Source organism: Pinus tabuliformis, chromosome 3_2, assembly GCF_031772625.1.
Source record: "Pinus tabuliformis cultivar Carrire ecotype Pingquan chromosome 3_2, CPIR1, whole genome shotgun sequence".
Taxonomy (NCBI): domain Eukaryota; kingdom Viridiplantae; phylum Streptophyta; class Pinopsida; order Pinales; family Pinaceae; genus Pinus; species Pinus tabuliformis.
In genome coordinates, this window is record NC_142302.1 from 301476720 (window position 1) to 301488934 (window position 12215).

The window sequence follows — 12215 nt, forward strand, 5'->3', positions numbered from 1 at the left end:
CACAGCAGCATCACCAATTTTCTCAGGATTTTTTTGGAAGTGTCTTTACGTTACAGGGATTTAGATATGAAAATAGATTTTCCATTGATGGAAGGTAAAGGGATTGTTACGTTGAATCCTTATTACTTTCTCGAAAATTTCCAAGAAGTGAATTTCCACTACAAACTTACAATCCTCACGAGAACGTTCTTCTCGACATGGAAAATGGCTCCTTGACCAGGAAAACCCATATGGCTTTTCTGCGTAACAAACTTTCCACTCAATATGTAGGCTCTGATTATATTATGACCCCTTAGACTCCTATATATACAAAGGAGGTCTTGTTATTTTTACCATCCAATATTTTTTCAATTATGTAATGCAAAGAAGGTTCTCCCCTCAAAGGGGATAATTTTTAAGTCGTTGATCTATATTTTCTATGAATTGGTTGCATAACATTTGGTATTAGAGGTTTGGATTCTAGGGTTTCACTTCTTCAAACAGCACATCTTGGACTTTTCGATATAATTTTTTTCTACAAGATTTCAAAAGCTGAAATTTAGATCACGTGGAAAGGAAATCTTGTTGAACTTCGTGTACAAATTTTAGATCTTGGTTCGCTATAATTTTAGAGATATGATACGAGGAAATTAGGGTTTTTGCAGGATCCATTATTAAATCTCAAACGGGTGACCTAGGGAAAATTGTCATAACTTTCTCTTTGAGCATATGATTTGAATTTTGTAAAAAGCCGCTAAACTTGCACAGACTGTAGATTTTCTTGTATTATTTTTAGAGCCGAAGGTTGGAACAATGACACTTGGCACTCCATACAAGTTCACTCTACTAAACCAGTCGATAATTAGGTCATTGTGGGAGATTGGGCATAATTATTTCTTGGAGAATCCAATATTGGTCTAACTTGTGGTGTTGGAAAGAAGACTCAGAGGGATACCATAGGACGAAGTTGAAAACCTTGGAGATATTAAATTACAGAGATACAATAGTGGCAATATTGAGCTCCTAAAAAGCAAGAAAAAGGTGTGTATTTTTATTTTTTTTATTTTTTCATAACTTTTGTTTCAAAAATTAGTTTGAAGTGATTCAAAATGCATATTGAAGCATATATGTCATTATTTGGTTCTAAAATTCCTCCCAAACAAAATAATTCTACACCCATTAAACCCTCAGAAAGCTCTACTAAGATGCATGAAGAGGAACAATTGCAACATGATATATAAAAATTACGAGACCAAGTGCAACAAATTTCTCTCTCACAAAGAGCAACCAAAGATGAACTAAAAGGGGAAATCGATGGCTTAAAAGGGTACCTAGATGGTATAAAAGGAAACGTGGAGGTTGTTAAAGTAGACATGGATGTGATGAATGTCAATTTGGAAGGGTTGACAAAGTTGTTGCAAGAAAGGCTTCCTGGTGGTGACAAGGTAATCCATGAAAATAATGATGAGGACAAAAGGAATATGAATTATGATTTTAGAGACTCCAATGTGGGGTTTAAAAACCACCACATTCCAAAGATAGATATGAGGAAGTTTGATGGCAAGGATCTGGTAACATGGATACTACAGATGGAGCAATATTTTGATCTATAGGATGTGCAACCCTCACAAAAGGTATGTATTGCATCTTTATATTTAGAACCCAATCAATTTGTATGGTATAGATGGCTTTGTTCTCGTAAAACACTTGTCACCTGGTCAATTTTTATGAAGGAAATGATATCACATTATGAATATACAAAGAGCAACGCCTACTTTATCCAATTGATAAATCTCAAACAAATGGGTTCAATGGCGGAGCACATTGAAGGCTTCCAAAAATTGAATATTAGGATATTCGATATTCCATAGGAGCATAGGATTGATGTCTTCATAAGGAATTTAACATATAGCATCCAACATGAGGTTCACCTTTGGGAACTTAATTCATTGGAGAAGGCATTCAGGGTGGCAAGAAAAGTTGAAAGCAAAAGTATGACAACAAGGAAGTCTATCACTCACAACTATAAAGATGGAAGTTTTGTTGCTCCTTGTATTCCATAACCTACAAGGTTGACACAAAAACAATTGGAGGAAAAAAAAGCAAAAGGGCTTTGTTACAGTTGTGATAGTAAATACACTAAAGGTCATAAGTGTGCTGAGAAGAAATTATTCTACACAGATTTTGAAGAGGAGGAAGAAAAGGAAAAATAAACATCAAAATAGGAGGATATACACCAGGAGCCAACCCCAGAGAAAGAATAAATGAATATGACCATATCTTGTAATGCATTGGCAGGAATTACCACTCCTTAAACTCTCAAGATAGAAGGATATATCAAGAAGAAAAAGGTAATAGTGTTGATTGATTCGGGTAGTACCCATAATTTTATTTATTGTAAGATAGCCAAGGAATTGAATTGCTTCCTATATCCAACACTAGAGTGTCAAGTGATGGTTGCAAATGGAGGAACTATAAATTTATCAGGAAAGTGCCATAATATCAGGCTAGCCATTGGGGAATATGTATTGAACATTCCAACGTTTTCCATTCAAATGGGTGGTGCTAATGTTATACTAGGAGTCCAATGGTTAAAATATTTGTGGACAATAACTTTCAATTTTCAAGAACTTTTTTGAATTTTTTTTGGGAAGGAAGGGAAGCTGAATTAAGGGGTATCGCAGGGAAACCAAGAAATATAATCAGCTTTAATGGAATGACAAAGCTTCTGGAGAAAGAAAAATGGGGCATAATTGCACAATTATGCTCACTAGAGGTTCAAACATCAAAACCATCTATTTCCCAGATCTCCAAAAAGTATTGGACAATCATTCCAAGGTGTTTGAGACTCCCAAAGGCCTCCCACCTATTCGTGATCATGATCATGATATTCATTTGATTCCAGGAAGTGTTCCTCCAAACATCATGCCTTACAGATATCCTTATGCCCAAAAGAGTGAAATTGAACATATGGTTGGAGAAATGTTAGAGGCTGGTATAATTCAACCTAGTCAAAGTTCTTTCTCTACTCTAGTAGTATCAGTGCACAAGGAGGATGGATCATGGCATATGTGTCTAGATTAGAGGGAGCTCAACAAGCTCATTATTAAAGATAAAGGGAGCTCAACAAGCTCATTATTAAAGATAAATTTCCCATTCCTGTCATTGATGAGTTGTTGGGTGAATTACATAGAGCAATTTGCTTCACCAAGTTGGATGTTCATTCAGGATATCATCAAATTAGAATGAAGACTGAAGACATTCTGAAAACAACATTCAAAACTCATGAGGATCATTATGAATTTTTGGTCATGCCTTTTGGCCTTACTAATGCACCTTCCACATTTCAAGGTTTGATGAATTCCATTTTCAAACCCTTCCTTAGAAAATTTGTGTTAGTATTTTTTGATGATATACTATTCTACAACAAGTCCTGGAAGGATCATGTTCAACATGTTGACAGAGTGCCCAAACTATTGGAGGAGAAACAATTATATGCAAAAACCTCCAAATCTATCTTTGGAGTGTAAGAGGTGGAATATTTGGGTAATATTGTATCCCATGAGGGTGTTATGGTAGATCCTAACAAAATTAAATCCACTAAGGAATGGAAAATCCCCACAACCATAAAGCATATTCGAGGATTTCTTAGGCTAAAAAAGTATTATCGCAAGTTTGTTAAGAATTATGGGAGAATAGCGGGACCTCTAACATCATTACAAAAGAAATATGAATTTTCTTGGATTCCAGAATCAACTAAGGCCTTTGAAAATCTTAAAGAGGCAATGTGCCAAGCGTTAGTCTTAGTTACGAAAGACTTCACAAAAACCTTTATTGTGGAACGTGATGCCTCAGGAAATGGAATTGGTGTTGTTTTAATGCAATAAGGAAGACTCGTTGCTTTTGAAAGTCGTCATAGTCAAAGGAAAGTATTTACGCAAACCTATTTATGAGAAGGAAATGTTGGCAATAACATGCACTAAAGCAATGACGACCTTACCTAATGGGAAGACACTTCAAGGTAAAAATAGATCGTGATAGTCTTAAATACTTTTTGGAACAAATATTATCTTCAGAAGAGCAGCAAAAAATGGGTGACAAAGATGTTGGGTTATGACTATATGTTAAATTTAACCGAAGAGGAAGACGTTAGATTTTTATTATATGTAAATGTATTGAATGTAAAACGAACAAATCATTTAAAACAAGTATTGCATGGAAGCTCAGGGATTCATTTAAAAATTACATAAAACATTATAACTTGCATTGGGAAATGCTAAATCAACATTGGTTAATAGGAAAATAACATTATTGGCATACAATAGTCTATGATTATCATATTCACCTGAAGGTCCTAAAGCAAAGACAACATGTTGGACTATATGAGATAGAAGAACTGATCTATTCAACAATTTTATAACTGTATACTGCATGATATTATGATTCTCGCCATCTATTCAACATTTATTTCTCTGTATACTACATGATATTACTATTTTGGAGAGCATTAATGTATTCAGATAAATGAGTCAATTAGAATACAACTTTCAACTACTTACATTTACAACATTATGATCATCTCCTAATCCAAAAAAACTCTAAATCCCTTCGTCCACTAGCTATTGTGGTTACTACATTCATAAACACATACATAATAAGCTTTGAAATCACTAAAATTCTTACTCATATGACTGAATTCTATAAATCGTTGGGTTTGGGAGAGATAAGGAACCTGAAGAGTAGGGAGTTGACCTCAAATTATGAAAGGGGTGCTGAGAGAACCCATTATCTATTTCAGGAAGACATCGAAGTCGTGCTACTTTCAATCAAAGATATGAGCATATCAAAAATAGATTTAAGAATGCATCTATTCAACACTTAACCAAAAACATTGATTTTCAATACCAAAATGTAACAACATTTAATACCAAAGCCTAACAATAGAGAAGAGAAAATTGAGTTGTACATGACATTCACGCACAATTATAACATAATTCACATTCAAATATTAAAAAAAAAAAATTAAACTTTGAAGGTCAAGAAAAGTTTGTGATAACATGTAGGAGTAGTATTTATTATTATTTATTAAATTTCTTAGTTTATAACAATTTATAACATAGTTGGTCTTAGTTGTTAACTCTAACAACTTTGATTTTAAAACATGTTGGATTAATCAATATGAAGTTCTCTCTACGTTGATTATAATATCTATTACTATCACACTTCACATCAACCGACAACCTCAACTTTTGCAACTCAAACAATACCTCTTTGTTCACAAATACTTTGATTGGTAAATCATCAACAAAAATAAAAATTTGTTGCGGGTTTAGATAATAGAGTAATTGTGGTAATTTGTTCTTGGGTTGAACCATAAATAGAATTGTTATTGCTCTCTATTGGTTGAACCATTGACATAAATTTTTGTGTAAAATGTAGGGTTTGCTTAAAAAACATTTTGCAAGAACTCCATATCAATTTTGTCATGCTCGTCACCTAGAGAAGATAAATAGTATGTGGTAATCATGCCTCTAGAATTTCCTCGCACCAGCTTCACAGATGTATCAATGCTTTCAAACAAAAACTCCTTGTTCAATTGAAATCCCAAACAAGAATAATTGGTAAGAGAAAGTTAGAATTCCTGGTAAACTAAGAGTGCATAAAACCACCATGGCCGCAGAAGTTATACAACAAATTTGGCAGGTAATGGAAAAGGGTCTAATCAAAAGTGGATCTAAATTCAAACAAAATCTCTTAGAGGAAATATGGGCCAATTCTTCCACATGTCATCAAGATATACCTTACCAAAATAGTCTCCAAGAAGAGGCCCTTTGGCTTCTTTTTAGCCAATGTACATGTATCGCTATCTTAATTGACTCAAAAATGTCACTTGTGCCTCATAGAGTTAAACTTTTGTTCTATAATAATTTGACCAAATTAGTGCCTTCAACTATCAATCTCAGTCTTATGTCTGCCATAATATCAATTAAATGAAAGTTGCTACCCTTAGCTTTGGTTCATTTGTATAAACTTTCCATGTTCTTGAAATGAATTCGAGCTAAATTCAGTATTGATTGGGGTAAATTCTTTAGAAGCTTCAGCCACATTTCAATGGTGAGTGGAGGAGTGAAGTGATTCTATGACAAGTGGATTTCCTTCTTATGACATATGTCCAAATAATTTGCTTCTATGTGTACCAAACATGCAAATTTTGTAGTAGAATTACATCTGGACATCCTCAGCTTTAGTGTCGACACCAGCTTCACTGTCGACACAAAATTCATTTCAGCACTCCATTTCATGTTTCCAAAAAAAATTAATGCTTCCTCGAGAAATGGTCACCTGATTTGTGCAAGAAGCAATAATGTTCATCTCATTAACTGCAAAAACCTATCATTTCTTCTTCCTTGCTACATCTCCAGCCTTATTCTGCTTGACTCCATGAATTTTCTAATTTTCTTAGCTTTGTTCTTACTTTCCTTCAATTGCTTCTTGTATTTCTCTACCTTGGTTGCAAGCCCATTCCTGATAAGCCTATACTTGGCTTCATATTTCTTGGCGTGCTCGAAGTTGTCTTAAATCAAGCCAAACCTTGAATATTTTCCACCTTTGAATTGGGTTCTGAACCCAAAGACAAATATTGTCTGTGAATGTATGACCTCATATAGCTTCACAAGCTTCTCCTTCGTCTTGGCCTTAGATACATTTGGCCTACCAGGATGAAGAACATCAATCACAATTTGCTTTTTTAATAAAAACTTGTTAGGCGAGTTTTGATTGTAGCGGCCTTAGCGTCCACCATTACTAAGGATATTCGGCTCTGTCCTTCTTAGGAATCTCACAGCTTAGGCTCTCCTCCTTGTAAGCTCAGAGCACATAGTCTGCCTGTGTTGTTCAATAACAGCAGCAACAACAATTTTCGTCTGTGAAAAGGCAAAACCAATTTTGACCTTTGGAATTAACATATGGAAGTGAAGGAGAACGCGACCACTTTGGAGACTAAGGCGGAGGCGTTCTAATTCGTAGGTATAACTTTTCTTGGCTTCCCACATGTTATTAGGATTGTCATTGTGATTATGATATATGTGAGAGAAATTGGTTTCTATCTCGTAGTAGAGGCTTTACTATTTTCCATAATTACTTGTCTTCCTCGTCCTCCTAAAAAGACAACACATGACTAATCACATTCACAATTTCTCTTCTTAAAGGCTTACCAACACCCCCCTTATCTATGGAAGGTGTACTCATAATCCCATCTTGTGCAAAGAATGATTTCTTTCCAATTTGATCTATTTCTCTTTTGATGCAACCAGAATCTCTTGGGCTTTATGTGGTAAAAATCACAATTTTTATATTTGGAAACTTCATTTTATGTCATTCTAGAGTGTCAGGAGCTTTAGTCCCAATGCAAAAGCAATAGTTGTTGGTACTATCTTAAGCATGAACTTCCTCATTCACACCTGATATGTGTTTTTCCAAGGATTTAACTTGGCATAGATCAAGTGAGTCAGCGAAAGGATTTCTATTTGAACATTCCTTGTCTTGAGTTTTTGTTTCTCTGTACCCATGTCTAGCAGGTGTTCCTGTTGTTTTACAATATTTGGACAACACAACATGTGTCTTCTTAGCTTCTAATATTGTTGTTGCAGAAATTTTAGGAGTTTTGGATCTCAGGGTGGCAACAGATCTGTCTGGGTGTGTATTTTTAACCAAGTAGTTCTTTCCGTTAGGGCCACTAGCGACAACCACATACAATGAATATTACGGAGAGTTTTGGAGTAGACAAGTGCAAGGAAATACATGCTTGGAGATGTTCTATAATCATTATGAAGAGCATCCAGTAGATAAAATGAAATAATGTCCTCTTGAGTTGAACGATGACCAACTGGAGCATTGGACTTGAGGACTCAGTGCTGAGGAACTGGAAAAGGAAGGTTTTCGTGTTGCATTTTTTATGGTGATGTCCACGGAGGCGTTTGCGTTGCAGCAATTCAGGATGGTCGTGCCAAGCAAATAGAGGCAAACGGTGACAAAGTCGAGGCAAATGGTGTTAGAACATCCAAGTGTCAAATTTTAATTACATGGAGAAGGATGAAAATGAAGACATTCTATTGGTTGGGAGGATGAAAATGATGACATTCTATTGGTTGGGGTGAACAATGTTTGCTCACCCCAACCCCGCAGAGGAAACACCTTTCGACGTAATTAGTAAGAATAACAACAGAAATGCAAAGGCGACCTCAATATCTCACAAATAAAGTAGTGTTGCGCATAATGGAAAAATCTCTAAATTCAAAACATTTTGTATCAATAACAATATGTGCTTATTGGAGGAATAGTCATCGCCTCACAAGTTAAGTAAATTATCACACACGCTATGGAAGAATTTAATTGTTGGTTCTTTTTTCTTATATTTTCTTTTTTCTACATATTTTTTGTATGTATCTTCACCAATGTTGTGTAATAGAGCATATATTTAGATTGACATACTTGCATTACGTCTACTCATCCCCTTATATTGAGTTGTAGAGCGCCCCTCACTTTCTCCCAAAGAAAGACAGAGACAAATACAAATATTATATAGTATTATGTAATATTTGAACATTATTTACTATAGAGGGAGAGAAAGTAAGACTTTTACATAAGGTAAAATAAGTTGGGTTAGAGAGCCATGGATATCTTCGTTTTTCATTAGAATAGATGGATTGATTTCAATGTAGATGTTCATTCCTATACATATTTGATTGATTGTGTTGGATGCATTAATTTCAATATAGTTGTTGATTTCTAATCCTATTTGATTGCTTGCAATGTAGATGTTGTTTTCTAATCTTATTTGGTTTCTTGCACTAGAAGCATTGATTTCTAATCCTATTTGACTGCTTGCACTAGATGCATTGATATCAATGTAGATGTTGATTTTTGATTTGATGTAATTCAAAGTAATAGATTAATAGTGTGCATTGATTTCAATGTAAGCACAAAAAAATTATTGATGACGTGCATTGATTTTTGTATTACAGTAATTCAACCATAAATAAAATACTTGAATTTTCAGCTTAAATGAAACATTCACTTACCTAAAATGTTTGCTTAGTTAAACTATAAGTTATTTGTAATTGACTATATTCTTATTATTCTCATTTTCTATCATTCAATATTGTTAGTCACTTTTCATTCAAATGAGGAAATATAAGACAACTACAATTGAAACTTACTTGGGGTTTAACACTCCATAAGTCGCAATGATTGACTTTGGAGAAAGCTACTATTAATATTGAATATCAAGAGAGACAAGGTATGACATTTACTACAATAGCTCACTGCCCTTTTCATATGATCGATATGAAAAGATGGCAAAACTAACAATTGTGACAATAAGAACAGTATAAGAAAATAGTTGGACACTGATCACATTGAAAACTATATATGATTGAATATATTCTTATTATGCATATTTTCAATTATTCAACATTGTTACATTTTCACTTTACATTCATAACTTTTATTTCATCATTTTTCATCATTCAAGTAATTACCAATCTCTATCATCTCAATAAACTGAGGTAACTAAGCAAATTTAAAATTAAAATGACTAGATTAGTCTTGGACATATTTAGCATATTTAAAATGATCGAATAATTAGATGTTCAACAAATTTTGTGTGACCAGACATGACTGAAACTGGCTTAGATCCATCTTAATCTTGCATTTATCAAGCACTGAGACGGTTCAAATATCTCGAATTGCAAACCTTTCCTCATATTTTGCACTCAAAAAAGAAGTTTTCACCTTGAGAGATTTGATCCCTCTCAGTACTTGACAGATTCGGGGTTAAGATGGATCTAGGCTAGTATAAGATTTTATTTTTCTTTTAGGAGACGTCTTATAAAATTGTAATGATACAAAGGAGATTAGCATATGATAACACACAAATCGAGAAATGGTCCAAATTTTTAAAATATAAGAATTTGTTTATTTGAAGTAGTTATATATGTGAAAGAGAGGGATTCTCAAATGTGATAAAAGGAAAATATAAATATTTTATTATCCAATTTTTTATATTTTTTAAAATTATTATTCAAAAAAATTAAAATAGATTAAATTTTTTACATTTTTTTAAGTTACTAGTTACAAAAAATTAAAATAGACAAAAAAATTTAATTTAAATTTAAATTTTAAATGTTAAAACAAAATGCGTTAAAAACGTGTAGTTTAATTAATATATGAAATGGATCTTTTTGGTGGTGAATTTATTTTAAAAAATCAAAAGTTTAAATTGTTTAATTTGGAAATATCAAATGTTTCAAGGTGTTGAATCTATTAATACATTCAAAAATGCATTTTAAACAATAAAAAATAGTAATCTCACTCAAATTGTATATTTTCAAATTCTAACTAACAAAATCATTTCTTCTATTAATTAAATTACACCATCAAAACATAATGACTAATAAAATCATTTCTTCCATTAATTAAATTAAACTACTAAAAAAATAATAGCAAGTCAACTATTTTTTTTCACAAAAGTAACACAATATATTATTTAATGTATATTGTTGATAATTTATCATGCATTATGAAATGTGTGGTGTTGGTTATATGATATTCCACACTTTATTTGGTCAAAGTTGCATTGTTTATTAAATGATCATGTCATGATTATGCCAAGTTGGTCTTCAAATTATGGTTAATACACGTTCATAGTTTTTATAAAATATATTTTATGTTTTAATAATAAATGAGTAGCATAATAGTTGAAAAATGGGTGATTTTTTATTAAAGAATAATTTCCCCATCTTATTATGCAGGTAAGTGTAGCTTCTTACACGGCTGGCAAGCGAGCAAAGCATGTACCATATAGTTCATATGTTGCAGGAGCATCAATTCTCTCAGGAACATCCTTTACACTATGTTTGCTTGTTATATTAAATGTGTTTCCATTAACACCTAGATATATCATTCCAATAGCAGGATTGATGGTTGGAAATGCAATGACTGTCACTGGAGTCACCATGAGGCATCTCCGAGAGGATTTAAAACGTCAACACGTATTGGTTTGTCTATTCATTCATTTATTCCCCTCTAAATTTCATTACTCAACCAAAAAAAATAAAAAAATAATGAATGACCATTGTGTATATGCAGGTAGAGACATCTCTAGCACTAGGGGCATCTCCAAGGCAAGCAATATTGCAACATGTTAGAAGGGCTATAAAATTGGCCCTTTCACCTGCTCTCGACAATGCAAAGACGGTTGGGCTTATTTCACTACCAGGGGCAATGACTGGCCTTATCATGGGTGGTTCTTCTCCTCTCGAAGCAATTCAACTCCAACTGGTTGTGATGAATATGGTAATGGGTGCTTCCACCTTCAGTAGTATCATGTCAACTTACCTTGGTTGGCGGGTCTTCTTTACCAACACATACCAACTTAAAACAGAGGTTCTCATGGACAATTAATATTCCTTAGAAATTTCGAAACACTCTTTCCTTCTTACTTGCTTGTTGGCTATGGAATAATTTATCATATTCTCATGAAATTTAATGTTTATAACAAATTTCAAAGTGTATCCATTTATTTGATGTTTTCATGGTTAAGATTCCTCTAATAATTACTCAACAATCAAATCAAATTGTGAACAACTTAATTACAATTAATTATTTTAATTTCAAAAATTACATATCAAATATCAAACTTGCATCTTTATCAATGAAATATCCTTAACCTAATATAATATATAAATAAAATATATATTAATTCTATGTGTGTGTGTGTGTATTATTATTTTTTTTGTTAGCAAAGGTAATCATATTATATTAATAGAGAAATTTACATAGCATACAAACTGGTGGACTTGGGGGTATGTTCCCATCACCCTTTGGAGTTCTCTGCCCTTCCCTTACCTCAACTGGAGCGGTGGCCTCATCCCTGTTCATGGATCATGGCAAAGCTGATAGGTTCATAGAGCTGAGTAGAAGGCACAGTGGAAGAAATGGAGGCTAGAGAAGAACTGGTGAGAAGGAAAGGCAAAGATTTGAACAAAGGAGCTAGATGAAAGTCCCAGACAATAGCCATGGTGTGGAGTAAATAAGTTTGGGGAGGAAGTAGGTGAGCATTAATGTCGAGAGTCTGAAGACACTGCTAAGGTGCAATTTGAGTGTTTTAAAGAGAATTGCGGCCAGGTGTGACGCAGAGGGAATGATGGTTGCCAGGTGCATGGATGATCTGAAAT

The 12215-nt window shown here is 33.5% G+C and overlaps 1 protein-coding gene and 2 pseudogenes across 2 annotated transcripts in view; 2 read left to right on the forward strand and 1 right to left on the reverse strand.

Moving 5' to 3' along the window:
- LOC149180761 (protein ALUMINUM SENSITIVE 3-like) overlaps positions 1-11454 on the forward strand; it is a 102375-nt gene extending 90921 nt beyond the window's left edge. The window contains exons 2-3 of one of the 2 annotated variants that reach the window (XM_089418218.1): positions 10791-11036; positions 11128-11454. In XM_089418218.1, the coding sequence (XP_089274344.1) occupies positions 10791-11036; positions 11128-11442 (561 nt within the window). In that variant the 3' untranslated portion in view covers positions 11443-11454. The remainder of the gene's footprint in view (positions 1-10790; positions 11037-11127) is intronic. The other variant, XM_089418219.1, reaches the window with a different exon arrangement.
- LOC149180762 (small ribosomal subunit protein eS24z pseudogene) lies at positions 6373-6781 on the reverse strand (annotated as a pseudogene).
- LOC149180763 (U6 spliceosomal RNA) lies at positions 9847-9937 on the forward strand (annotated as a pseudogene).
- Positions 11455-12215: the final 761 nt, after the last annotated feature.